The sequence below is a fragment of the Balaenoptera acutorostrata genome, chromosome 19 (assembly GCF_949987535.1).
Source record: "Balaenoptera acutorostrata chromosome 19, mBalAcu1.1, whole genome shotgun sequence".
NCBI classification, from domain to species: Eukaryota; Metazoa; Chordata; class Mammalia; order Artiodactyla; family Balaenopteridae; genus Balaenoptera; species Balaenoptera acutorostrata.
Window position 1 is genome coordinate 65368963 of NC_080082.1, and position 27369 is coordinate 65396331.

At 46.0% G+C, this 27369-nt stretch overlaps 1 protein-coding gene and 1 pseudogene across 5 annotated transcripts; one reads left to right on the forward strand and one right to left on the reverse strand.

Annotated features, from left to right (window-relative positions):
- Nucleotides 1-8539: 8539 nt before the first annotated feature.
- On the reverse strand, nucleotides 8540-17531 carry LOC103015555 (zinc finger protein 548-like). Of its 5 annotated transcripts, none has more exons than XM_057533437.1 (5): nucleotides 17376-17474; nucleotides 15495-15536; nucleotides 14321-14438; nucleotides 13305-13440; nucleotides 8540-11774 (listed from the first exon to the last, which is right to left on the reverse strand). In XM_057533437.1, the coding sequence occupies exons 3-5, from the start codon at nucleotides 14324-14326 to the stop codon at nucleotides 10324-10326; spliced, it is 1593 nt and encodes a 530-aa protein (XP_057389420.1). In that variant the 5' UTR covers nucleotides 14327-14438; nucleotides 15495-15536; nucleotides 17376-17474; the 3' UTR covers nucleotides 8540-10323. The 5 variants fall into 5 exon arrangements, with proteins under 5 accessions (XP_057389420.1, XP_057389419.1, XP_007175505.3 ...); XM_057533436.1 differs by having other exon boundaries at nucleotides 14321-15129; nucleotides 17376-17455; XM_007175443.3 differs by lacking the exon at nucleotides 14321-14438 and having other exon boundaries at nucleotides 17376-17531.
- A 61-nt stretch (nucleotides 17532-17592) lies between these two features.
- On the forward strand, nucleotides 17593-27156 carry LOC114236880 (zinc finger protein 547-like; annotated as a pseudogene).
- Nucleotides 27157-27369: the final 213 nt, after the last annotated feature.

The following is a 27369-nucleotide window of genomic DNA, read 5'->3' on the forward strand; positions in this document are numbered from 1 at the left end:
GAACCCGTGTCCCCTGCATTGGCAGGCAGATTCCCAACCACTGCGCCACCAGGGAAGCCCTCTTTCATTGATTTTTTTTTTTTTTTAATGATCTTGAATCAGATGCGTATGTTTGATTGATTGATTGATTGATTGATTTTGGCTGTGTTGGGTCTTCGTTTCTGTGCGAGGGCTTTCTCCAGTTGTGGCAAGCGGGGGCCACTCTTCATCGCGATGCGCGGGCCTCTCTCGTTGCGGAGCACAGGCTCCAGACGCGCAGGCTCAGCAGTTGTGGCTCACGGGCCCAGCCGCTCTGCGGCATGTGGGATCTTCCCAGGCCAGGGCTCGAACCCGTGTCCCCTGCATTAGCAGGCAGATTCCCAACCACTGCGCCACCAGGGAAGCCCTCTTTCATTGATTTTTAAAAAATTTTTTTCTGTTTTCTGTTTCAGTGTTTTGTTCTAATCTTTATTATTTCCTTTCTTATCCTGGCTTTGGGATTAGTTTGGTCTTATTTTCCAGGTTTCTTAATATGGAATATTAGGTTATTGACATCATTCTTCTTTTGTAATAAGCTTTTTTTTTTTTAATTTATTTTTTTTGGCTGAGTTGAGTTTTTGTTGCTGAGTGCGGGCTTTCTCTGGTTGCAGCGAGTGGAGGCTACTTTTCGTTGTGGTGCGCGGGCTTCTCACTGTGGTGGCTTCTCTTGTTGTGGAGCATGGGCTCTAGGTGTGCGGGCTTCAGTAGTTGCAGCACGCAGGCTCTAGAGCACAGACTCAGTAGTTGTGGTGCATGGGCTTAGTTGCTCCGGGGCATGTGGGATCTTCCCGGACCAGGACTCGAACCTGGGTCCCCTGCATTGGCAGGCGGATTCTCAACCACTGGGCCACCAGGGAAGCCCTGTAATAAGCTTTTTAAAGCTATACATTTCCCTCTAATCATTTAATTTAGTTGTAGCATATCAATTTTTTGTATGTAGCGTTTTTATCTTCATCTAGTTCAAAATATTTATGTTTGTAACATTTTCCCTGTAATCTCTTCTTTTACCCATAGGATATTTGGCAGTTTAATAACTCTTTCTATTAAATTTGCAGGGATGGTATCACAGAGCAGGAAGAATGCTTTTGCTTTTTCAGTCAATGGCCCAAGTGTTACTGTTGAAATGGGGAAAATCTGTGGGTTATTTGAAATACCTTCCACTCTTAGGAAGAGATTGAGCTAAGCTGTTGGTGTTTAATGGAGAAAAAATAGAAACCATACCTATCAGGAATTGATGAGGATGACCATCTATAGTTAACTCATCTTGAGGGCTTAAAGGATATGGCAGGTTATTGGGCACTTTTCCTTCCTCAAAGCACCCTGACTGCTCTGATTTGAGGGATTTTCTTTTTTCAAATAATTAATTAATTAATTAATTAGGCTGTTCCGGGCATTTAGTTGCGGCACGCGGGATCTTTGTTGCGGCATGCGGGATCTAATTTCCTGACCAGGGGTCGAACCCGGGCCCCCTGCATAGGGAGCGGGGAGTCCCTGAGGGATTTTCTTTGTCTTGGTTTTTCTTCATAAGATGGGACAACCTTTTTTCCAGTGTCCCTTCTACTTATAATATTTACAAGTGTCCTTGTCAATAGGTGGTTGGTTGGGACGTGGGCCCCTTAGCCCCTGCTGATCTGCAGGGACACATGTTTTCCTCAGATCCTGTCTTGTAGATATGTAGCTGCCAGGTTTTATAGTTCAGCTAAAGGGGCTAATTATTCTAAGTTCTGTTTTTGAATTAGGTCTCCAACTTCAAACTTAACACCACTGGTAAAATGACATGAAACAGCTGCTCTTACATAAGCACCTCTGTGACTCCCAACTGTTGAAATTAGGAATTTTTTCTAGTCTGTCCTGAAAATCTCTTATAGTTTAAAAATATTTTTGTTTTAATGATTAAATTACTCTACAGTCGATTTTTGTTGTTAATACTTCAGGTATAGCTTTCAGGAGACTTGGACCTACTTTCCTGAACTTTCTATGATCCTCAGGTTTATTATGGAAAGAACTCCCGTCAGTCCCTTCCTGGTCAGTCCAGTCAGCTTTTGCCACCTTTGATTTAGCATCTTAGCTTCCAACCACCATGTACACAAGTTGTGTAAGTTAGGTGACCTTGGTCAGATGTACCCTAAAGAATTCTAAACTTTTTAATGATTACTTGCTTGTCTTATTTGAGTTGAGAAGAATCTTTAGTTATACCTCTTAATTCAGCTCAGGTACAAGGTTTAAATTCTAAAATTTTCTGCATGCCTGACTCATGGCTGGAGTGGATCTTTAGAGATAACTGGCATTTGGGGTTTTATGAGAGTTGGGAAAAGGTGATGAAACTGAGTCCCCCTAAAACCGAATTCCCCTGCTGAGTTTATGATTAACCTCTCTATCCAAAACTGTGTTCCCTTTCTTGTCCCTTTCTACCTTAATCCTGTGCTAACTGAACACTAATCAACCGGAGTCAGATGACTAAAATTGCCGTTGTTGATAACATCGTTAATGTACAGACAGGGGTGTTTCTCCAGGGCAAGATGAGCTAACAGAACTTCCAGGTCATGGACCACCAGACCAGAGACTCGTAAACAATAGGCATCCTTATTCCTGAAACTATGATTAAGAAACGTCACAAGATGACGATTAACCCCAGCTTCTTTGTTCCTCCCCTCTAAAACCCCCCAACTCAAAGACCCAGTTGCAGTGGGTGTCAGACTTGTCTCTCACTGCCTTGATTGGTGCCCTGCAACAAACCCTTACTTTGCTGCAAACACCCAATGTCAGTTTGGCTTTTGCTCCGTTACAGTAGGGGATCTGAGCAAGGGAAAGAGTAGGGGGAGAGGTGCTAAGGAGAGAGATCAGAAGGATAAGGGGGTGGGAGCGCTGGATGTGGCACGCTACTGCAGGACAAGGAGAGGGTGGATTTACAGGGGGATGAGTCTCCTTTGTTCCTGCTGAGTTCGTCGACTTGCTCATTAGTTTTGGCCAAAGAATCTTCTAGTGATGTAACTTTTATTTCAGAATTTAATTTGGAGTCCTCTGCATACTAAGAAAAAATACTATCCTTCGGGCCTGAGGACTCTTATTTCCTTTATTTTCAAAGATGTCTTACAAATTAACCCTTTTGTTCAAATCAGGTGACCCCCAGAGTGGCCATTGAAGGCTCAAACCATCCTTGGTACAGTTACGCTATTCGGAAACACAGGCACAAGGGACTTCCCTGGTGGTCCAGTGGCGAAGACTCTGTGCTCCCGGGCTTCCCTGGTGGCGCAGTAGTTAAGAATCTGCCTGCCAATGCAAGTGACACGGGTTTGAGCCCTGGCCCGGGAAGATCCCACATGCCACGGAGCAACTAAGCCCGTGCACCACGACTACTGAGCCTGAGCTCTAGAGCCCGCAAGCCACAACTACTGAGCCCACGTGCCACAACTACTGAAGCCTGTGCGCCTAGAGCCCGTGCTCTGCAACAAGAGAAGCCACCACAATGAGAAGCCCATGCACTGCAACAAAGAGTAGCCCCCGCTCGCCGCAACTAGAGGAAGCCTGCATGCAACAACGAAGACCCAACATAGCCAAAAATAAGTAAATAAATAAATTTATTAAAAGACTCCGCGCTCCCAATGCAGGGGACCCGGTTTTGATCCCGGTGCTGCAACTAAGAGTTTGCATGCCGCAACTAAAAAGATCACGCATGCTGCAAGTAAGACCTGGCGCAGCCAAATAAATAAAGAAAAAAAAAAAAAAAGAAACACAGGCGCAAGAATTAGGATTGTAACAAGAATATGAAGATTTAGACTTAGACCACCCCAGAGGGCAGGCAGTGATCAGTAGGTATGGAATGCTTGTGGCCCTCAGGTCCCTAACCTGATGGTTGTCTCCTCACCAGACAGACCCACCGTGTTCCCCTGGCATGCGGATACCAGAGAGAATGCTCTCTCTAGCTTATAGCCCAGCTCTCAATACAACAATTTTAAGATGGAAGGAGACCTCATTTGGTTTATTGGTAACCTTCAGGAAAGTTTGTCCATGTAGCCTCCAGTACTATGAGAACTGCAAACCCACTGGTCTGTGAGGCTGGCCTGAACAACAGGCTTATAGGGCAGTGCCTGTGTTCTACCCTGTGATTCAACTTCTCGTGAGAAACTACATTTTTAGACAGCACAGGAAAAACAAAAACAACCAGTAACTCAAAGGACATCAAAAAAGGTATGAAAAGGAATAGCCTGATTCACCCAAGTATCTCAACAGGGAACTATCAACAAAATCCAGGTGTCAAATTGAGAACGAAAAGCCAAGAAAATCAACACAGAGCAGAGTTTAGACCTACTGCTGATTTACCACGTCGTCACGGACTCAAGTTGCCCTTGAGCAGCAAGGCACGTGGACATCTGTGGGTACTGCACCTGGTGGAAGGCTAGGGTCTGCGGTGACAGCGTAAACCATATTTCAGTGGGACTTCCACAGTAAACATAATAGGTTGTAACATAGCTTCTACAGTGGATACATCCAATTTATCTTGTTCCTTTTGTCCATTGAACGTTGATCAGTGAGACACAGGCTCAACAGTAGTGTGAACTGGAGGACTGATGATATACAGTGTGGAAGCACCTTATAACTTCTGTTACTATTTTCCCTTCTTAATCTGAATTTCTCATAACAATTACTTTTTTATTTTTTTTTAACAATTACTTTTTCACTTGCTTTAATACTAGTTGAGGAAATCATATAACTCTCATGCTTAACTTTAGTAATGTTGATTTATATCTGTCCATCATTTTCAATATTGAATGAACAATTGTATATCATTCAGAGACCTCAAAGAGGACTTTTACCACATTTAATAAATATCCACTCTTAAGAAAATTCATCACAAAATTTATATTTGCATTTTGCATTTTTTAAAAAATTAATTATTTACTTATTTTTGGCTGTGTTGGGTGGGTCTTCGTTTCTGTGAGAGGGCCCCCCCCAGTTTTGGCAAGCGGGGGCCACTCACTCTCGCGGCCTCTCCTGCTGCGGAGCACAGGCTCCAGACGCGCAGGCTCAGCAGTTGCGGCTCACGGGCCCAGCCGCTCCGCGGCACGCGGGATCCTCCCAGACCAGGGCCCGAACCCGTGCCCTCTGCACTGGCAGGCAGATTCTCAACCGCTGCGCCACCAGGGAAGCCCTGCATTTTGCATTTTTATATTCGGTATATACAAAAAATAGATAATAGCAATTTCAGCAAGAAGAGAAAACATTGCCTTTGAAATCTCACGTGTGTGTCAATTTGTCTGTTACAAGTCCAAACTCATAACTGCTAAGAGGTTGAACCATTGAAAGGTTTTCAAACTTGTGAACTGACAGTGAATTGAACTTGGTATCTGATACAAAAAGAAAAAGAGGGAGGGGGAACTTTCTGCTTGCCTGCCTGCTCTAGTTGTCAGGCAGTCACCTCAAAAAAAGCCAGAGCGGGTCTCATAGGAGCTTTTGGGAAGTCTGGCATTCAGGAATTGGCAGACTTTCAGAAATGGGCATGTTTAATGATTGATGGACTTCCAGGTGTGTTACTCTGCTCACTACTGTTGACTAGGACTTTCAGAAGCAAGGTTGCTATAGTGAGGCACTTACTGATTGGTTGTTACCTAGGGGCTGGGGCTGTCACTGATTGGCTGTCTTTCAGGACTGGGGCCTGAACACTGATAGGCTGAATTCTAGAAGGTTGGGACTATCAATTATTTGTGAATTTTCGGAAGCTTCAGTTTACTGGGATGAGGCTGTTGCTGACTGGCTGGCTTTCACAGGTTATCTGAAGTTATCTCTAAAAAACCATGTTTTCTTGTTCAAGATTTTGGAATTGGGCTAAAGAACAGTCTTTGCCTTCCTGTTATGAAAAGTAAACACTTTAATTATTAGTCCCCTCTGTTGTTCTTCCTTAGCCAGACCCTAAGGAGAGACCAGAAGGCATTGTCCAGGAGGTTATTTCTGGGGCTATGTTTATGAGCTAATGTTGCCACTAAGTGATTTAACTGCCAATTACAGTGAGAGAAAAATAGCTCTAACTGCTGAGTTTTTGTAATGTATTGTAAAAAGCTAAGTACAGGATATTTAGGGCGTTCTGACAGTATCAATACAGGATACAGGATGTGTGCTCTATATGCAGAACAGCTGGCAATCCTATTCCTGATGTCTATCATGCACCTACTCTTGGACCTGAATCCTTGTTAGTGCTCATTGAACAGTTGTAGATCAGTAAATACACAACAGCACAACTTCTTTATTCATTTTTACCTCTCTGGCAACTCCTTTTAAATATTGTCTTTACCTCTCCCTCCAAGCTGTTAATGCATCATGTTTTCAAGTATTTAAAAAAATAATCACATTTTGGAACCAAACTCTGAGTGTGGCTAAGGTTTCAGCAAGCCTTGAAGTCTCAGCTTCATTCTCTGACTTCTCAGACTCAGTGACTTTTTCAGACTTCATTGATTTCTTACCTTTTTTTCCTCCACTGTCACAGATAAATTTCTCTAGAACCATTTCTGCCACTTTCCTTGAAAACCTATAAAATTATTATTAATAACATTTAGTAATATCCATTTAACAAGTGTTTTCCCAGAGATAATCTAAACTCCCTGTGTATACTGTTGCTGCAATTACAGGTGAAATGACAAACCATTTTCCAGCAAGGAAATGAGATCATAGAATCCCAAACCTTTATGTCAGGAATAAGATGGCCCCTTTGCACAAGTGGTCAAATTCTCAGAGAGGCATATGCTGTCCTGGTAGAAGATGGCATGTGATAAGTCCCTCTTCTTTTAGAGAGGTTTCACATTTCTTAAAAGAAATGGAGTAATCTCAGAGTTAATTAATTAATTAATTAATTAATTTAGGCCCTGCTGTGCAGCATGCAAGATCTTAGTTCCCCGACCAGGGAGCGAACGCATGCCCCCTGCATTGGGAGCGCGGAATCTTAACCACTGGACTGCCAGGGAAGTCCCAAAATGGTGTATATCTCAGACATGAAGTAATATTATCTTAAATAGCAATGCTGTTGAAACACCATCACTGACTATTCAGGCAGGAAGGATGTTTTCTGTGGGAATCAGGGGCACATCGTCACCCTTTCTAGTGCCTCCAGACATCCCTTCTCCGAGTTCACCATCCTAAGCCCTGTCTGGGGGCTTTTTATATTGCGCTTGAGAGAAGCTACTGAAACTCATGAAAAGCGAGAGTGTACGTGTTTTTGACAAGCAACAAGATAGCCGACAGCTATGAGAGGACGAGAAGTAACATTATGGTATGGTGGATCCCTTTCTACGTGCAGTCTTTGGAAATTTGCTGCGATTCATGCAGTCTGAAATAATGTCTCTAAACATTTCTGTGACTTGCCGTAGACTACACTCCAAGGAAATCTGGGTATAACGCCTTAAAGAGGCAGAGAAGCCCTGCCGGGTTTACAGCCTAAGAACCTCATTTCCCAGAGCCCTTCACTCCCTCGCTTGGCCTTTAGCCACAATCTGGAACTACCAACCTTGAGAAAGTACAGGTAACGCCCGTAGTGGAAACTACTCTACCCACAAGGCTGTGCAGCGGCGACCGCGCACCGAAGAGACTTCTGGGTAATGTAGTTTCCGCTGCTAACACCACCTACTATCTCTCACAGAATGAGTTACTTCCTACCTGGCCTATTAAAAGCCAAGAGCCACCCTCAGGGATACTGGGAAAAGGAGTTCCCTGCTCCAACCATGGGACAGGCCTTGCTTACTCTTAAATCGCACCCAGATTTGGAGAGCAGTCTTGGAAAAGCCCACAAAGATTAGGGACCTGTAATTTCAGACTCTGTGAACTACAGCAAGTTCCCAAATCTACACACCGAAACAGACACACTATATCATGACACTCTATGTCCACACATAGCTGTCAGCTGTCTTGTTGACTGTCAAATAGACTGAAATTTTAGAGGCTGTTTCATGACATTCAATATGCAAGAAAAGACCCCAGACAGGGCATGAGGGAGAATTGGAGACAGGTATCTTTCCTGCCTTGATAATCAGTGATTGCGTTCCAACCTAGCAAACAACACTTTTATTGAAATATTTATTACTCTCTAAGATTTCTTTCAAAATCTGAAGCCTAGCTCTAAAGGACAGCGAATTATCACATGCCATCTCCTGCCGAGATACATCACTGAACATTTAAAGATGGTAGATGATAAATTTTATGTGTATTTTACCACAACAAAATGATTAATGATTAAAAAATGTGCTAAGAACTTTTATGACACAAAGACATAGCTGAAAGACACAAGAAAAAAGAAGTCAAATAAGAAAAATCTAGAAAGATGTGTCAGTGGAAGCTTGTTTACGAGGCAGATGGTTCAAAAAAATTTTTTTAAACATCTTTATTGAAGTATAATTGCCTTACAATGGTGTGTTAGCTTCTGCTTTATAACAAAGTGAATCAGTTATACATATACAATATGTTCCCATTTCTCTTCCCTCTTGCATCTCCCTCCCTCCCACCCTCCCCATCCCATCCCTCTAGGTGGTCACAAAGCACCGAGCTGATCTCCCTGTGCTATGCGGCTGCTTCCCACTAGCTATCTATTTTACATTTGGTAGTGTATATATGTCCATGACACTCTCTTACCCTGTCACATCTCACCCCACCCCCTCCCCATATCCTCAAGTCCATTCTCTAGTAGGTCTGTGTCTTTATTCCCATCTTGCCACTAGGTTCTTCATGGCCTTTTTTTTTTTTTTCCCTTAGATTCCGTATATATGTGTTAGCATACTGTATTTATTTTTCTCTTTCTGACTTACTTCACTCTGTATGACAGACTCTAACTCCATCCACCTCAGTGGAAGCTTGTTTACGAGGCAGATGGTTCAAAATTTTTTAAGATATTAATTTCCTATGAAACTGAATTTAAATTTACTTAGACTTCACTTTCCCACTTTAAACAACTTTTTCTCAAAGTGCCTGTCAGAACACACAGCTTTACTACATAACAGAGCCTTGTTTATTCTTATATGATGCCATGCTTTTGCACACACAAAAGGGATAACACTAAAAATATATTTATACACTTAGTGAAAGCAGCCATACAAGAGTAACTATAGGATTCCATTTATATAAAATTCTAGAAAATAAAAACTATATTGGGAATTCCCTGGCGGTCCAGGGGTTAGGACTCCGCACTTTCCCTGCTGAGGGCCCGGGTTCAATCCCTGGTCAGGGAACAAGATCCCGCAAGATGCGTGGCACAGCCAAAAAAAAAAAAAAAAAACAACGAAAAAAAACTATAATGTCTCCCTAGAGATGGCAGGTTGGCTAGGGCTGAGAGAATACAAAGGGGCCAATGGAAACTCTATGACAGACATGTTCATTATCATGACTTTGGTGATGGTCCCATTACGCACACGTGTGAAAATACATCTTACATTTTTAATAAATGCCGTTTATTGTATGTCAGTACCACAGTAAAGGTGTTAATAAAATCTAAATCTCTTCCTCTACAAAAATCGTATCTGGCAAGGTAGTACTGACTCCATCAGCACCCTTCCCCATGTCTTGGGTGGGTCAATTCTGATTCCTTCTCAAAACAGAAAGAAGTGCTCACAAATGCTTCAACACGGGGAATTTATGCTAAGCTAAATAAGCCAGTTACAAAGAGATGAAAAATGTATGATTACACTTATATAAAGTATCCAGAGTAATCAAATTCATAGAGACAGGTCCGATAGAGAGGGCACAGGAAGAGATGTTGTTTAATGGGTATACAGTTTCATTTTTGCAAGATGAAAAGAATTCTGGAGATTAGTTGCACAAATACTTGAATTTTTAAACACACTAAACTGTACAATTAAAAAGGTAGAGGGTAAACTGTTACATGTATTTTGCTACAATCAAAAATGTAAAATGTAAAAAAAAAATACTATATGAGGATACTGTTAAGGATAGATTAGAGCAGATATTTTACTGAAGTCTTTCCCCATTTGCAACACTCCCTCTGTTGTGAAATTTTTGGTGCTGAATGAGGTGGAAGTTTTGGCTGAACATATGCCCATATTCACTGTACTTACAAGGTCTTTCTGCATTGTGAAATCTGTGACGTGCAATGGGCCTGACGTTTCACCTAAAGACTTATCCACATTCACTGCACTCAGAAGGCCTTCCTCCAGTGTGAACTCTTGTCTAATGAGTGTCTAATGAGTGGGGAGCTGTACCAATTTCCCATATTTTCTGTACTCATAAGGCCCACTCCAACATCAACTCATAAGGTGCTCCTCCAGTGTAAGGAGTTTGGAGTAGTACCTAAAGAATTTACCATATTCTCTGAACTCATAATGTTTTTACCACTGTGAAGTCTCTGCTCAGTGAGGTTGGAGTTGTATCTAAAGAGTTCGCCACATTAAGGGCACTCATATCGTTTTCACTGTGGATTTTCTGGTGATGTATGAGGTAGGACTTCCTAATGAAGGCCTTCTGACATTTTCTGCACTCATAAGGCCTTTCTCCAGTATGGGTTTTCTGATGCTGAAGAAGTACATTCTTATGGCTAAAGGCTTTCCCACATTCACTGCACTCATAAGGCCTCTCTCCACTGTGAACTCTCTTATGTCTAATGAGTCTGCAGTGGTACCTGAAGCCTTTTCCACATTCACTGCACTCGTAAGACCTTTCTCCAGTGTGATTTTGCCAATGTTTAATAAGCTTGGACTTGTACTTAAAGAATTCCCCACATTCACTGCACTCATAAGGCCTTTCTACAGTATGAATTCTTTGATGTCTAGTGAGTGTGGAGGTGTACCTAAAGAATTTCCCACATTCACTGCACCCATAAGGCCTTTCTCCACTGTGAACTCTCTGATGTTTAATGAATGCAGAGTTGTACCTAAAGAATTTTCCACATTCACTGCACTTATAAGGCCTTTCTCCAGTGTGAACTCTCTGATGTTTAATGAGTGTGGAGTTATACTGAAAGAATTTCCCACATTCACTGCACTTATAAGGCCTTCCTACAATGTGACCTCTCTGATGTCTAATGAATGTGGAGCTGTACATGAAAGATTTCCCACATTCACTGCACTCATAAGGCCTTTCTCCGGTGTGAATTCTCTCATGTCTTACCAGTCTGTAGTTGTATCTAAAGAATTTTCCACATTCTCTGCACTCATAAGGGCTTTCTCCACTGTGAATTCTCTGATGTTTTATGAAGTTAGCGTTGTACTTGAAGAATTCCCCGCATTTGCTGCACTCATAAAGCCTTACTCCAGTGTGGATTTTCTGGTGCTCAACAAGCATCTTTTCTCGGCTAAAGGCTTTCCCACACTGAGTGCACCTGTAATCACTCTGTCCACTACCACAGGCTTCCCTGCACTCAGTGTCCCTGTGTGGCTTCCCCACACTGTGAGGGGCCGGCTGCTGCAGAAGGCCTGTGCTGCCTGGGAAGTCCTTTCTGTCTCTGTTGCATGTCAAGGTCCTCTCTGCCATGTGAACGCTGCTGTTGGTCAGAAATGAAGGCTGCCCCTCACCCCTTCTGGAAAGGTTGTCTCTAATCTGCTCCTTCTGCTGCTGGAAAAGGTTTGCCCCACCAAAGTATAGTCCTGGATCAGAGAACATTCCGTCATGCTCAAGCAGCTGCAAAAAGTCTTTCAAGAGTGGGCCATATATCTCACAGGGCTGGGCCTTCCTGGAGGATGGATCTGGCTTTGGAGTCCTGACCGGTGACACTCCTACAGAAACATCTTGCTCAGAAGGTGCCTCCTCATCCTGGGCTCCGTGCTGACAACCTGTAAGCCGAGAAATGCTGGTGAAGTGCATGATGATTTTGGTAGGAGGGGCAGCCCCATCAGAAATGACACACCGAAGACTAGAGCCACAGAGAGGAAGGTCTGCTGTGCAGAGATGGACCTGCGTAGCTCCCATGATGCGAGAGCCCTGACAATAGGCAAGGACTGAAGGAAGAGTTACTGTCTCAGTCCATTTGGGATGCTATGACAAAATACCACAGACTGGCTGGCTTATAAAGAACAGAAATTTATTTCTCACACTTCTGGAGACTGGAACCCATAGATCAGTCTGCACTCTCCTGGGTCGCAGACTTCTCATAGTGTCCGCACATGGTGGAAGGAGCTAGGAAGCTCTGTGGGGTCCCTTTTATAAGGGCACAAATCTCATTCATGAGGGCTCTGCCCTCATGTCCTAATCACCCCAAAGGCCCCATCTCCTAATACTGTCACCTTAGGCATGAGGTTTTCAACATATGGAACGTGGTGGGGACACAAACAGTCACACCAGAGCAGGGAGGAGAGGCAGGCCTCCAAGTCAACATGGCCAAGGCTACTGGTGACAGGTGAGCACTGTGTCAAAGGCTGTGCCCAGACCTAGAAATACTTGATACAAAAGAAATGCTAAAGTTCAAGGACTATTTAAGGATACATGCAGACGTCACGACATCTTACACACAGGTCAAATGTTGAACACTGCAAAGGGAGCAATGAAACAGAACATGTGACAAGTCACATGTGAGAGTCACAAAAGTGTGGTTGGAGTGTGACAGAAGAAATAAAAATGAAAAGGAAGAAATGAGGTGTGGCACTGGTCCGAGCATCAATCAATGGTGAACACAGGACAGGTTCCCAGCTCTGACATCACACCCTTTCCCAGGACCTCACACCAAGCCCGGGTACTTCTGAGTGTCTCCTGCCATTGATGTAGTAATGGCCACACTAGAAGGTACCCAGAGTCCTCTCCATTGCTCCAGGTGAGCATTAGTATGGCACCTGAAAGAGGTTAGTCCTACGTGAAAGACAGAAAAAGAAGGGGCCAGCACACGTAGACAGAGATCCGACACAGGGCTTCCGGCATTCTAAAATTATAAGAACTTCACAGGGGAGACTAGTAACAATCAGTGGTTCCCCAAATTAGTAACTAGGTTGGTGCTAAAATTCCTGGCACAGGAGGCCCTAAGAAATGTCAGCAAGAGGAAGGGGTAAGGCCTGGCGCAACAAGAGTCCAAGCATCTAGACTGAGGACCCAACCAAGAACAGGCCAGGTCTGAAGGGGTCTCAGACAAAATCTACATTTCTGACTCCTGAGCCCTATCTTGGAAGGACTCGGAGTAGAAGGGATGGGGCTCCCTGGGGAGAAAAATGACACTGTACACACAGTCCAGCCCCTGCACCAACAACACATATGCCAGGAAACCAGGAAAGGAAGCAGCACCCGTGGTCTCAGTGTGGGGAGTACAGAGCTTCCCCCTGGGAAAAGGGAAAGAACAGAGCACAGCCCAGGGCACTGGGTGAGCGTGTGGACCTTACCTAGGGAGGTCACAAGTGCAAAGTTCTCCGTCATCACAGCATGGTACAAGTGTCTCTGAGCTTCATCAAGGAGGCCCCACTCCTCCTGGGAGAAATACACAGCCACGTCCTCAAAGACCACATGGTCCTGCCAAAACTGGAAGAGTTTGGTTCATGAACAGCTTCTTGTTTTAACTATATTTTTGTGGTTGCTGTATTTATCTATTTGCCATCCATTAATTACAGGGCTAAACTAATGGCCAAATTTGTTTACATCTCCCTTGCAATCCAGAGCCCATACTCTCAACCAACTCCTTACCTAACTCTCACGCACCAGGTCAGTATTTCCCCTGCCCTAAAGCAGCCCAGGGCCAGGTAACAGACAGCTAGGGACAGTTCCCATAGCCCAGGTACACAGAATTATACAAACTAGTCACCCATAAACTTTTCATCCAATCCTCCCTGCATTTCCCTCAAAAGTCTAATAAAGGCTCTGACCTTTGGTGTCCCTTAGCTTGTGCTCACGCCTCCTGACCGAATCTGGTGCTTCTCCAGGTGCCCCTGTTACATAGTGTACCTCCTCCTCTCGGGAAATATAAGTAATAAAACTGTCTTTCAATGTCGTTGGCCTCTCTGTATCACGACTCACTCGCCTCCACAAGTTAAAATCCTGTGGGTGCAATCACTGATGCACTTCCCTTTCCAGGACCTTCAGCCCTCCCCCTACACATCCGTCCCTGCTCAACCTCCTCCTGGACGTCCCACCATGAAAGATATACCAGGTCCCAGTGGCACCAGTGCCTGCTCTCTCCTCATTACCATTGATCACTGTGTCCAGCACACAGCATAAAACACATGGGGGAGGGAGCAGAAAACCACCATCGAGGGTGTGGACCTGCATGCACGGCCCTACCCCTCTCCTGCCACAGTTTCCCTGGGGTCCCCCAGATGTTGACCCTCAGACAAACTCAGACTTCTCCCTGTCCTCAAGTGCCCAGTGCCAGGGCCCAGGGCCAACCATTCACACTCCTCCTTACCTGCATCTCACTCGTTGGACTGCACCTTCCTCATGACTCTAACCTTTCCATAGTGACAGTTCCACAGACAGCCCCAGCCCACACCATAGGCACTTCCTTCACCTCCTTACAGGGCACTCTGCACACGGAATCCAGGCATGGAATGGAAATGCATCCAGCATTCAACTCAGCCCAGTCCTGTCCCTGAACACCAAAGTCCCCTGGGGCCAGGGCCTGCCCCAAGCCCTGCTTAGACGGTCTCACCACCTGGCCCTGTTTTTTCCTTCCTCCCCAGCCACCCTTCCTATGTGAGACCTCATGACCCCTTAGCCCTCTCCCCCTTCCTTGTTGCATGAACTGTCCCATAAGCAGTCAGCACCTTCTCTCCTCACGTGAAGCCCAGGTACACCGACCTCCCCACCCACAGTGTCACTGCGCCCTAAGTCTAGCAACTCTCCTAGCTGACCCCATTTCCTCCCTCGACATCCATCTCATGTCTGCTCTGGCCTCAGAAGACTTTCTCAAGCCTACATCCCGCTGTCATGCACAGATAAGGAAACTCTGCTCCCTCATCTGTCTTCGTGATGTGCATCACCACCAGCCAGGTACCCAACCCACAGACTTAGTCCTGAGGCCCTTCATTCTCACTCCTTGTCCTCTAATGGCATCGCCACCATAAACTAGAAATGATGCCGCCTAAAACTTACCTTCAGCTTCATCCTAGTCCACACACCGGCCACTATGTTGTGGCCGTCTCCATCCTGAATCCGTCCTCTGAACTCCAGCCCTCTGTGTAAAGGTGCCCACTCAACACCTCCCCTTGGGAGTCTCTGGAACATTTGTGGCATGGACAAAAACGGACTCTTCTTATTCCACCTGAACATTCCTCCTAAAGTTGACTTTGCCCGTTTTAGTTGATGAGGCATCCATCCTTCCCAACAAGCCCAGAAACCTGAAGTCATCCCCAATTCTTCCTATCAGCCCACTTCCTTGAGTCCCTCGCTCTCCATTACATAAAACATGGGGAGCTCTAGTTCAAAATACATCCAGAAACCAACCGATCCTCCATCTCAACAACTAGCATTCTTGTGTAACACCATCAACACTCACCTGGATTGCTGCAGGAAATCCCCCCCCCCAATATTCCTGCCTTCAGGGTGATAATTGGGATGGGTGAAAGGACCCCTCCACTCACCTGTACAGGGTCCATAACCATTTCTACCACTGCCATGGGATCCTGGGAAAGAAGCAAGCCATGAGAAATGGGTAGCATTGTAGGATCCTACAGCTGAGCTGGACCACCACCCCAGCCTTGCCCTGCCCTGGTATAACGGAATCTCAGCCTCACAGTCTAAGTTCAGTTCTTCAGAAAACAGTACTGCCTCTTACTAGCTGAGTGACACCGGAGAAGGACTAAGCCTCCCTGAGCCTCAGGGAAAAGAAAATGCTTATAAAGATAAGAATGCTCCCAACCTCATAGGGATCTAATGTAAGGAGAACATACCATGTATCAGCTATGATTGTACATAGGATCAATAGTTTTGTACATATTTTCAGTGCAAGTGAAGTGGCAGAGTTTTGAAACTTAGGGTCTTCATTTTTACTGCTTTTTAAGATTTCAGAGGATGTCATATATAGAACTTTGCATTGTAAGCAAATACCGAGAGGTAAATCAATGCCAAGCCATTTACAAAGTGTTTGCATAAATTTAACTAAGTGAACAGGCTCATTTCTAATTGCCTGTGTGTATGTATTTAGAGGAATATTGATTAATTAGTGTTTAAATTAGTTTTCATACATTCTTAAGTTAATGAGTCATGGGGAGGGGCTGAGCAGGCAGGTCGGCTATTAGTCCATTCAGCACCAGGCCTATCACTAAATAATCCTCAAAAGGGAGCTTGTTGGGAACCCTTGACTGAAGCAGTGGATCATCCCTCTTGCCCTGAGAGGTGGAGGTGAGTTGGCAGTGTCCTTGTCTAGGACCCACTGGCTGCACCAGCCTGGCTGAGTGGCCCTGAGGGTTGGCAGAGCCTGCAAGTGGAGAATCCACACCAGCACACACTGCAGGCTCTACAGAAGGAAAGCTCCTTACTCCATCCAGGCCCCCCTTTCTACAGACATAGCCCAGAATCCCTCCTATGTCAGGTCTGCTCTTTTCTGGAGGGAGCATCAGGGATGCCAGCACCAGCCCTCATGCCCTGCCTTCCAACTCTCAGCCCTCCCCTCCCTCACCACAGGGCCCATCTCAAGTAACAATCTTAAGACTCCCTCCTCAATCTGATCCCCAGGCCATGCCCTGGTCCAATCCACACCCTCCATGCCTTTGATATTTCCAACCCTGCCCCCTTCCTCTGCTTCCAGCCTTTATGTTCACCTCCACATATGGTACCTCCATTTGGTGACATCTCCATCTTCATACATGTCAGGATCAACATGTCCAAATACAACTCATGGTCTTCCCCCTGGAACCTGCTCCTCGCGCTGACTTCCTCATCTCCCCACTTTCAGATGTTCAGGCCAAAAATCTTGGATAGTGCTTCATTCCCTACTTTTGCTTACAACCGTATTTTGTGCAGCAGGAAGTCCCGTTTACTCCAAGTTTGAGATTTCTCCAGAATCTCATCCCATCTCCCATGTCGCGCTACATTCCTGGCCCAGCCCCTGCTATAATTCTCCTGGGGTCTATCGCGGTGGTCTCCTCAGCAGTCTCCCTGCCTCCATTCGCATCCCGTTCTCCCAATTTTTAACTTCTAACTCTGGACACGGTTTTCCCATCCCCAATCCCTTCACAACCTTCCATGGATTCCCCCTGCTCAGGTTGCCGTTTCAGGTGAGACAACAACTCCCCCTCTGTGCACGACACAAGTGACTCCAGGCTTCCCCAATGCTGCCGACTCCGTAGCACCTGCAAGCCGTGCACCGGGGGCCCCCCGAGGGAACTCTCTCCCTCACCCCAGTCTACGGGCTGAAAGGGGACCCCTCCCAGGGCCGCCCTCTGTTCTGGACTCTGGGGCTGACCAGCAGGGAATTGAACGGGCGCACCACCGGGTGGGGCCCTGGGAGACGCATCACCCACCTGAGCCGGGCTCATCCCTGAGCCTCTCCGCCTGCTTTTTCGCTCGATCACCTCCATGCCCGCCAAGCGACGTTTAAGCCCGGAACTCCTAAACGTCCAGAGAGCCCCCAAACGACAGGAAGGAACTCCGGAAGTCCCGCCCCAGATGATGCGCACGCAACCATCCGTCCCTCCTCTAAGCTTTCATTGGCCCAGTTACTGCCGCCGCCGCCGCCGGTCACCGAGCTAATGAAGGCTCAGCAGGCGAACGTTTTTGTCTGCACGCATTCAGGGGCGGGACTTCCATAGGCTTTATGTGGTGGCCGGTTTTCGTGTTTTTTCACCTTTTTTAGGGCATTGAGTCCTGAGTCGGGACCGAAGAGAATGGAACAGGCGAGGAGAGGCGTTGGCCCCGGTGCCCAGAGGCGGCTGTGAGGCCCCCTGAGCCCGTAGTTGACAGCGGTGCCCTCGTTCCCGCCCCGCCCGCCAGCTCTTCCGGCTCCGTTCTTTCCACCGGCCGGTGACCCCGGTGACCGAAGCTGCGCCGATGAGGCCGGCTTAGGTGGGTGCTGCGTCTCCCGGGCCCCATCCCGGCCCGACTCCCGCCTCCGAGTCCTAAATACGGACGGAGGGGCGCCCGCTCGGTTCCCTGCCGGTCAGCCCCAGAGTCCAGAACAGAGGGCGGCCTTGGGAGGGGGGGGGTCCCCTTTCAGCCCGTGGACTGGGGTGAGGGAGAGAGTTCCCTCGGGGGCCGACGGTGCACGGCTTGCAGGTGCTACGGAGTCGGCAGCATTGGGGAAACCTGGGGTCGCTTTTGTCGTGGACAGAGGGGGACGAAGTGTCTCACCTGAAACGGCAACCTGAGCAGGGGGAATCCATGGAAGGTTGTGAAGGGATTGGGGATGGGAGAACCGTGTCCAGAGTTAGAAGTTAAAAATTGGGAGAACGGGATGCGAATGGAGGCAGGGAGACTGCTGAGGAGACCACCGCGATAGACCCCAGGAGAATTATGGCAGGGGCTGGGCCAGGAAGGTAGCGCGACATGGGAGATGGGATGAGATTCTGCGTAGATTCATTGGTGGAGCCTACAGGACTTGCTGATGTGCTACGTATAGCTGTGAGCAGAAGTAGGGGGTGAAGGACCATCTCAAGGTTTTGTTTGTTTTTGTTTTGTTTTTGCGGTTTGGGGGGGAAGCAACCACAAGGAGCAGGTTTCAGAAGATAATGAGTGAAAATTTTGGATGTGTGACCCTAAGATACCTCAAGGTGGAGACGGCACGTAGGTATGTGGACGTGAAGGTCTGGTTGCGGGGGAAGGGGGCTGGACTGAAGCCGTCAAAAGAGTGGAGGGTGTGGACTGAACCGGGGCATGGCCTGGGGATCAGATTGAGGAGGGAGATTTTTAAGGTTGTTATTTCTTATGGGCCCCGTAGTGAGTGTCAGGAGGGCTGAGACTTTGAGTTTGGGGCATTAGGGGTTTCATCATCCCTGATGTTCTCTCCATAAAGGAGCATATCTGGCATAGGAGCTACTCTGGCCTGTGTCTGTAGAAAAGGATACCTGGATGTGATGAATTGCCGGCCTGGATGGAGATGAAGGTGTAAGGTCGTGTAGACTGAGCCCTGCAGGTCAGCTCTGCTCCTAGAGGAGAATCCCTGTGGGACAAAGAAATAGCCAGGTTTGTGGAGCAGATTGGTTCCAGACAAGCACACTGCTGACCCACCTCTTCTACCCCTCAGGGCAAGAGGAATGAGCACTATAGTCAAGGGACTCCTGCAGTGCCCTTGAGGGGATCCTTTGCAAACAGGAAACAGGCTTGTTTGCAAAAAGGAAAAGTACCTGACCTGCCTGTTCAGACTCTCCCTACAGCTCATTAAATTCAAAATGTATGAAACATACTGATCAAAACATCTGTTAACCAGTATCCTTCTAAATAGGTACACGTAGAGGGGCAGTTAGAAATGAAGACATTCAATAAATTAAACATAGGAACAGTTTATAAAAAATTGCTTGAAATTTAATTTACCTGTAGTATTGGTAATACTTTAGGTGTTAGCAAATTTAGTGGAATGTTATATATTCCATTTTCTGAAAACCTTAAAAAGAAACAGGAGGGGTGGGATGAGTTGGGAGATTGTGATTGACATATACACACTACTGATACTATGTATAAAATAGATAACTAATGAGAACCTACTGTATAGCACAGGGATCTCTACTCAGTGCTCTGTGGTGACCTAAACGGGAAGGAAATCTAAAGATGGGATATATGTATATGTATAACTGATTCACTTTGCTGTACAGCAGAAACTAACACAACACTGTAAAGCAACTATACTCCAATAAAAACTAATTAAAAAAAAAAAGCAGAAACAATGCAAACCCACATTTTGAAAAACCCAGTCCCTTCATTTGCACTGAAAACATGAAAAATTGTGGATCTTATGTATAGTTACAGCTGACAGGTAGTGTGTCCTCTTATGTTTAATACTACTATCATCCTTATGAGGTAGAAAACCATTGTTACCCCTATTTTACAGTGAAGGAATTGAGGCTCAGGGAGGTTCAGTCTTTAAGCAGAGTCACACAGCTGATAATAGTGACACTGAGGTCAGAGAAACAGCATAGACCATCAGGCTGAGACCATTTTGCGCCAGGGCAGGCCAGAGGTGATAGTCTGGCCCAGTCTGTAGACTCCTAACGTGGTTGCCCATTTCTCAGGACCTCCCTCTTCCCACAGGTTCCCATGGCATTTGCAGAAATGCTTGTGGACCTGTACAGGTGAATGGAGGATGTGCCAGACCTTCAACCACCCCAGTTATCACCCTGATGGTTCTGCCACTCCCATATGAAGAATGCTGGTGGCCTGAGATTGTTCACCCATCCTTCCCCCTTCCTTGGGTCTGAAGTCCCTGTGGTTTCACCAAGGCCTAGGGTCCTGAACTCAGTCCCAGATTATATGGAGCTGTTCCCATTTCCAACAACTGATGGAGCAAGAGGTGGAAGGATGTCGTGGGCACAGGATCCAGAATGTCCAGACGACTGGAGGTGAGACTGAGCTGGAATATTCAGGGAACTGCAAGTCTGTTACATGTGATAGGATTATGGGTGGGGGGAGTGAGTGGAGGGTAGGGGCACACAGTTATCAGGTCTCAATTACAACCTGAGGTGTTGGGCCTCTAATCCGAGGGAAGTAGGAGCTAGGGAAGGTTTGAAGCAGAGGAGCCAGGTATTTGACCCAGATTGTAACCGGCTGTGTCTAGCCACGGGAGGTACTGTGTGGGAGGGAAGGTAGAGGTAGAGTGACCTGGGGGAAGTGACTGTGGTGGACGTTGGTGGTCGCTGGACAAGAGTCACTGCCATGGAGGTAGCAGAGCGGTTGCCTTCTGTTTGTGTTCTGAACAGACCTGCCCACATTGAGTGATGTGGAGAGCGTAGGACTGGGAGATGAGATGGAAGGGGGAGTCAGAGGTGACCCCAAGTTTCTGGCTTTCTCTGGAAAGATGTGTTCTGGACACAGTGATCAGTGGAAATAAGGAGAGAGAGTCACTGGTGCCACTGGACCTTGTATCTCTTCCACACTTGGGAAGTGGGGGTGGAGGTTGAGGAGGGAATGGACGTGTGGGGGGAAAGAGTAAAGATCCTGGAGAAATGAGCTGTGCATTGATTGAACCATCCCCATTTTGGTGGGGACTTGTGGTTTTTACAGACGTGGCCATACATTTCTCTCAGGAGGAGTGGGGGCTCCTTGATGAGGCTCAGAGACGCCTGTACCACCATGTGATGCTGGAGAACTTTGCGCTTCTCTCATGACTAGGTAAGGCCCTCATAACCCTCCCCCCACACCAGTGTCCTGGGCTGGGCTGTTTTTTCCAACCAAACCATGGGTAGTCCTTCCTTCCTTGGTTTCCTAGCATATGTGTGTGGGAGCAATTCCCAGGCTGTGTGCACCGTACTGCCTCTCCCCAAGCAGCCCCATCCCGTGTTGCTCTGAAACCTTGCCTGTCCCTGGTCAAGTTACTCTGTTCAGATGCATGGAGGCCTTCCCCCTTCTTGCTGACGTTTTGGGGGGCCTGCCTGTGGCAGAAATACATGCTTACTACTTGTAGAGACCACTGACTCTGCGAGACCCTCCTCTGTAGTTCTTGCGATTTTTGAATGGGGGCCGTCGTGTGTCGGCTCGCTCTGGGGTCATGCTGTCCACTCCCTTTCCCTGTGTTTCGCCTGGGTTGGTCTGTGCCAGGTCCCATAGAAGTGCTCACCATGAGGCAGAGGGAGGGGCCTGGGTGTCTTGACAGGATGGACATTACTCCATCAGTGCCAACAAGAGGTGGCTCTGGAGCTTAGGAGCTGGGAGAGGGTGTGTTGTCAAAGCTGGCTTCAAATCACACTGGAAGCCAGGCCTTTGTCCACCACTGGGTGATGCCAGGGACAGTGGTCACACTTCATTTCTACATTTTCTTTCCCATTGTCATTTCTAATCTTCCAGTCCTCAGCTCCCCTGACTTTTGTAGTCTCCACCTCCTATTTGTTCCTTTGCCGTGCTGTCAACATTTGACCCACACTTAAGCTATTTTGACATTTGCACATATCTTTTTTATCTAAGTTACAAGTTCCTGTATTTTTTTTTATTGAAGTATAATTGATTTACAATGTTGTGTTCATTTCTACTGTACAGCAAAGTGATTCAGTTATACATAGATATACATTCTTTTATTTTTTAATATTCTTTTCCATTATGGTTTATCACAGGATATTGAATATAGTCCCCTGTACTATACAGTAGGACCTTGTTGTTTATCCATCCTATGTATAGTAGCTTACATCTGCTAACCCCAACCTCCCACTCCATCCCTCCTCCAACGCCCTCCCCTTGGCAACCAACAGTCTGTTTTCTATGTCCATGAGTCTGTTTCATAGATATGTTCATTTGTGTCATATTTTAGATTCCACACATAAGTGAAATCATATGGTATTTGTCTTTCTCTTTCCGACTTACTTCACTTAGTATGATAATCTATAGTTGCATGCGTGTTGCTGCAAATGGTATTATTTCGTTCTTTTTTACAGTTGAGCAGTATTCTATTGTATATATGTAGCACATCTTCTTTATACATTCATCTGGCGATGGACATTTAGGTTGCTTCTATGTCCTGGCTATTGTGAATAGTGCTGCTGTGAACATACGGGTGCATGTATCTTTTTGAATTAGAGTTTTATCTGGATATATACCCAGGAGTGGGATTGCAGGATCATATGGTACTTCTGTTTTTAGTTTTCTGAGGAAGCTCCATAGTATTTTCCAGTGGCAGCACCAACTAACATTCCCACCAACAGTGTAGGAGGGTTCCCTTTTCTCCACACCCTCTCCAGCATTTGTTATTTGTAGAGTTTTTAATGAATGGCCATTCTATTTGCACATATCTTTAAACAGTCCTTGGATACCAACTACTGTGTCACAATCGGACATCTCTGGCTCTGGACACAACCTTCTACCCAGTACTCACTTCTCACCAGCAGCCATGGCCTTGTGGAAAGCCATTTTCAGAGGAGTGAGCTGGGGACCCTTCTCCTCCCTGCACTGTACCTCTTCCTTGTGTCCTTACCTACTGTCAGGGCTCTCCCATCATCTGAGCTTCCCAGGCGCAGCTCTGCACAGCAGGCCTTCTCACTGGCTCTGGCCCCTGTTGCTTATCAGCAGTCCTATGGATTTATTCGTGGGTGTGGGTGACACACATTTGTGGTGGGGCTGCTCCTCCCACCAGTGTCAACGTGCTTCACCAGCATTTCTCTGGTTTCAGGTTGTTGGCATGGAGCCCAGGATGAGGAGCCATCTTCAGAGCGAGGTGTTTCTATAGAAGTGTCACTGGCCAGGACGCCAAAGCCAGGTCCCTCCATCTGGAACGCCCAGCCCTGTGAGACGTGCAGCTCACTCTTGAAAGACATTTTGTCCCTGGCTGAGCAGGATGGAATGCACCCTGGGCAAGGACTATACACTTGTGAGGCAAAGCTTTGCCAGCACCAAAAACGTCACATTAGAGAGAAACTTTCCAGAAAGGACAAGGGGAGGCCTTCATTTGTGAAAAACTGCACTGTCCACATGACACAGAGGACCTTCACATGCAGGGAAGGTGGGAAGGACTTCCCAGCCAGCACAGGCCCTCTCCAGCACCGGCCTCCTCATGGTGTGGGAAAGCCACATGGGGACATTGCAGATGGAGAGGCCTTTCAAAATGGGCAAAGTGATTACAAGTGCACTCAGTGTGGGAAAGCCTTCAGCCATAAACATACACTCGTTGACCATGAGAAGATCTACACTGGAGAAAAGCTTTATGAGAATAGGGAATGTGGGAAGGCCTTTCTTAGAAAGTCCCACCACGAGCAGCATCAGAAAGTCAACACTGAGCCTGGGCTTTATGAGCACTCAGAATGTGGAGTATTCTTTACAGAAATATCTGGCCTCAGTGACCACCAGAGAATTCACACAAGGCCAAGGCCTTTTGAGTGCAGCCTTCCTTAGACTGTCCCAGCTCGTTGGTCACCAGAAAATCCACACTGAAGAAAGACCTTATGGTTGTAGTGAGTGTGGAAAATTCTTTAGGAACTGTTCCACACTCATTAGACACCAGAGAGTTCACACTGGAGAAAGGCCTTTTGAGTGCACTGAATGCGGAGAGCCTTCACCTGCAAACATAGGCTTGTTGAGTACCAGAAAATCCACAGTGGTGAAAAGACTTGAGTGTAGAGCATGTGGGAAAGCTTTCAGCCACAAAGACAAAGTTGTTGAGCACCAGAAAATCCACACTGGAGAAAGGCCTTACGAGTGCAGCGAATGTGGGAAATTCTTTATGGACAGCTCCTCACTCATTATTCATTAGAGAATTCACACTGGACAAAGACCTTATGAATATGGCAAATGTGGAAAAAAAATTTTTTTAATTTATTTATTTATTTTTGGCTGCTTTGGGTCTTCGTTGCTGCACGCGGGCTTTCTCTAGTTGCGGGGAGCGGGGGCTACTCTTCGTTGTGGTGCACGGGCTTCTCATTGTGGTGTCTTCTTTTGTTGCCAAGCACGGGCTCTAGGGCGCACGGGCCTCAATAGTTGCGGCGCACGGGCTCAGTAGTTGTGGCTTGTGGGCTCTAGAGCTCAAGCTCAGTAGTTGTGGCACACAGGCTTAGTTGCTCCACAGCATGTGGCATCTTCCTGGAACAGGGCTCGAACCCGTGTCCCCTGCATTGGCAGGTGGATTTTTAACCACTGCGCCACGAGGGAAGCCCCAAATGTGGAAAATTCTTTAGGTACCACTTCACCCTTATTAGACATCAGAGAAATCATACTGAGAAAGGCCTTATGAGTGCATCGATGTAGGAAATCCTTTTGTTGCAGCTCCACACTCATTAGACATTGGACAAATCCCACTGGAGAAAGGCCTTATTAGTGCAGCTAATGAGGGAAAATTTTGTAGTAAAACTCCAGAGTCAGTACACACTAGCGAGTTCACGTTGATGTGAGGCCATATAAGAACAGTGAATAAGGGAACATCTTCACATACAACTCTGGTCTTGTTAAACACTGTTGAATTTACACTGGAGAAATGCCTTCTGAGTGTAGTGGATGTTGGAAAGTATATAGCCAAAACTTCCATTCATTTGGCTCCAAAAAGTTCACACCAGAGAAAGAACTTATGAAGGAAGCAAATGGGGAAAGGACTTCAGCCGAAAGTCTGCTCTGATTGGCACTGTGAAGTACATATTATGTACTTCCGGGTTTTTTTTTTTTCCTTCTTATTGTGTTAAAATACACACACATAAAACTTGCCATCTCTTAAGTATTTTAGTGTGCCGTTCAGTACTGTGAGGTACATTCACACTGTTGTGCAACCTAATCTCCAGAGCTCCTCTTGTTTTGCAAAAATGAAACCCTGTACCCATTAAATAACAACTCCTACTCCTCTCCTTCTCCAGCCCCTGGCAACCACTGTTCTCTTCTCTATCTCCTTGAATTTGAGTGCCCTAGCTGCCTCATGTAAGAAGAATCATACAGTTTTTATATTTTTGTGAAGACTTCATTTACCAGAATTTCACATTTCATGTATCACGTGTCCTGTTTCAGCAGTCCCTTCCTTTTTAAGGCTGAGTTATACTTCATTGTATGCATATACCACATCTTTATCCATTCATCTGGTGATGAAGACTTCCCTTGTTTCGATATTTTAGCTGTTGTAAAGAGTGCAGCTGTGAGAACGACTGCACAAATATCTCCTTGAGATCCTGTTTTCAGTTATTTTCAGTGTATAGCCAGAAGTGGAATTCCTGGATCATATGGTCAATTTTTTTTTTTATTTTAAATTTTTGGCTGCATTGGGTCTTCATTGCTGCACGCGGCCTTTCTCTAGTTGTGGAGTGCGGCCTTCTCATTGCAGTGGCTTCTTGTTGCGGAGCACCAGCTCTAGGCGCATGGGCTTCAGTAGTTGTGGCTTGCAGGCTCAGTAGTTGTGGCTCACGGGCTCTAGAGCGCAGGCTCAGTAGTTGTGGCGCACAGGCTTAGTTGCTCCATGGCATGTGGGATCTTGCGGACCAGGGCTCGAACCCGTGTCCCCTGCATTGGCAGGCAGATTCTTAACCACTGCACCACCAGGGAAGTCCCCAATCTATTTTTAATATTTTGAACTGTTTCCTTTATTGGCTGTACCATTTTATGCTCTCATCAAAGGTCCACAGAGTTCCAGTATCTCCACATCCTCATCGACATAATTTTATTTTTCGTTTCATGTTTAATAGTAGCTATCCTAATGGATGTGAGGTAATATCTCACTGTAGTTTTGTTTATTTTAGTTTACTTTTTCTTTTTTATGGCTGCATCGGGTCTTAGTTGCGGCATGCGGGCTCTTTGTTGTGGCACATGGGCTTCTCTAGTTGTGGCATGCAGATTTTCTCTTCTCTAGTTGTGGCCCGTGGGCTTCTCTCTAGGTATGATGTGCAGGTTTTCTGTTCTTTAGTTGTGGCTCGTGGGCTCCAGAGCGTGTGGGCTCTATAGTTGTGCATGCAGGCTCCAGAGCGTGTGGGCTCTGTAGTTTGCAGCATGCAGGCTCTCTACTTGAGGAGCGCGAGCTCAGTAGTTGTGGTGCGTGGGCTTAGTTGCCCTTTGGCATGTGGGATCTTAGTTCCCCAACTAGGGATCGAACCCGCATCCCCTGCATTGCAAGGTGGATTCTTTACCATTGGACCACCAGGGAAGTCCCCTCACTGTAGTTTTGTTTAGCATTTCCCTAATGATTAATGATCATGTCTTCTTGGCCATTTGTGTATATTCTTTGTAAAAATCTCTATGTTTACCCCTTTAAAATTTTTCTTATTGGTGAGTTGTAGCAGTTCTTTATATGATCTGGATACTGACCACTTATCAAATATATGATTTGCAAATGCTTTTCTTCCATTCAGTAGCTTGCCGTTTCACTCTGTTGATGGTGTCCTTTGCACAGAAGTTTGTACCTTTATCTATTTTTGCTTTTGTTTCCTATGCTTTTCATGTCAATGCCAAGAAGTTATAAATCCAATGTCATGAAGCTTTTCCCCTATGTCTGCATCTAAGAGTTTTTGAGTTTACATCGTACTGTCAGGTCTTTGTTCATTTTGAGCTCATTTTTGGGTGTGGTGTAAGGTAAGGGTCCAACTTCATTCATTTGAATGCAGATATCCACTGTAATTTGTTGGAGAGACTGTCCTCCTCCCAATTCCTCCTTGAATTGTGTTGGCACTCTTGTTGATTATTTGATCAAATATACTGGCTTCCAGTTCTGGGCACTCTGTTCTGTTTCATTGGCCTAAAGTTTTGTGTTTATGGCAGTACCAGTGTTTTGTTTTTGTTTTTTTAAATTTTTATTAGAATATAGTTGATTTACAATGTTGTATTAGTTTCAGGTGTACAGCAAAGTGAATCAGTTATTCGTATACATATATCCACTCTTTTTTAGATTCTTTTCCCATATAGACCATTACAGAGTATTGAGTAGAG

Coding starts and splice junctions, on each gene's coding strand:
- LOC103015555 (XM_007175443.3), bottom strand. CDS start 17,432: ATGGAGGTGATCGAGCGAAAAAGCAGGCGGAGAGGCTCAGGGATGAGC. Junction 13,441..15,494: donor TGGTTATGGACCCTGTACAG/GTGAGTGGAGGG, acceptor AAACTCTTCCAG/TTTTGGCAGGACCATGTGGT. Junction 11,775..13,304: donor TGCACTTGTGACCTCCCTAG/GTAAGGTCCACA, acceptor CTCGGCTTACAG/GTTGTCAGCACGGAGCCCAG.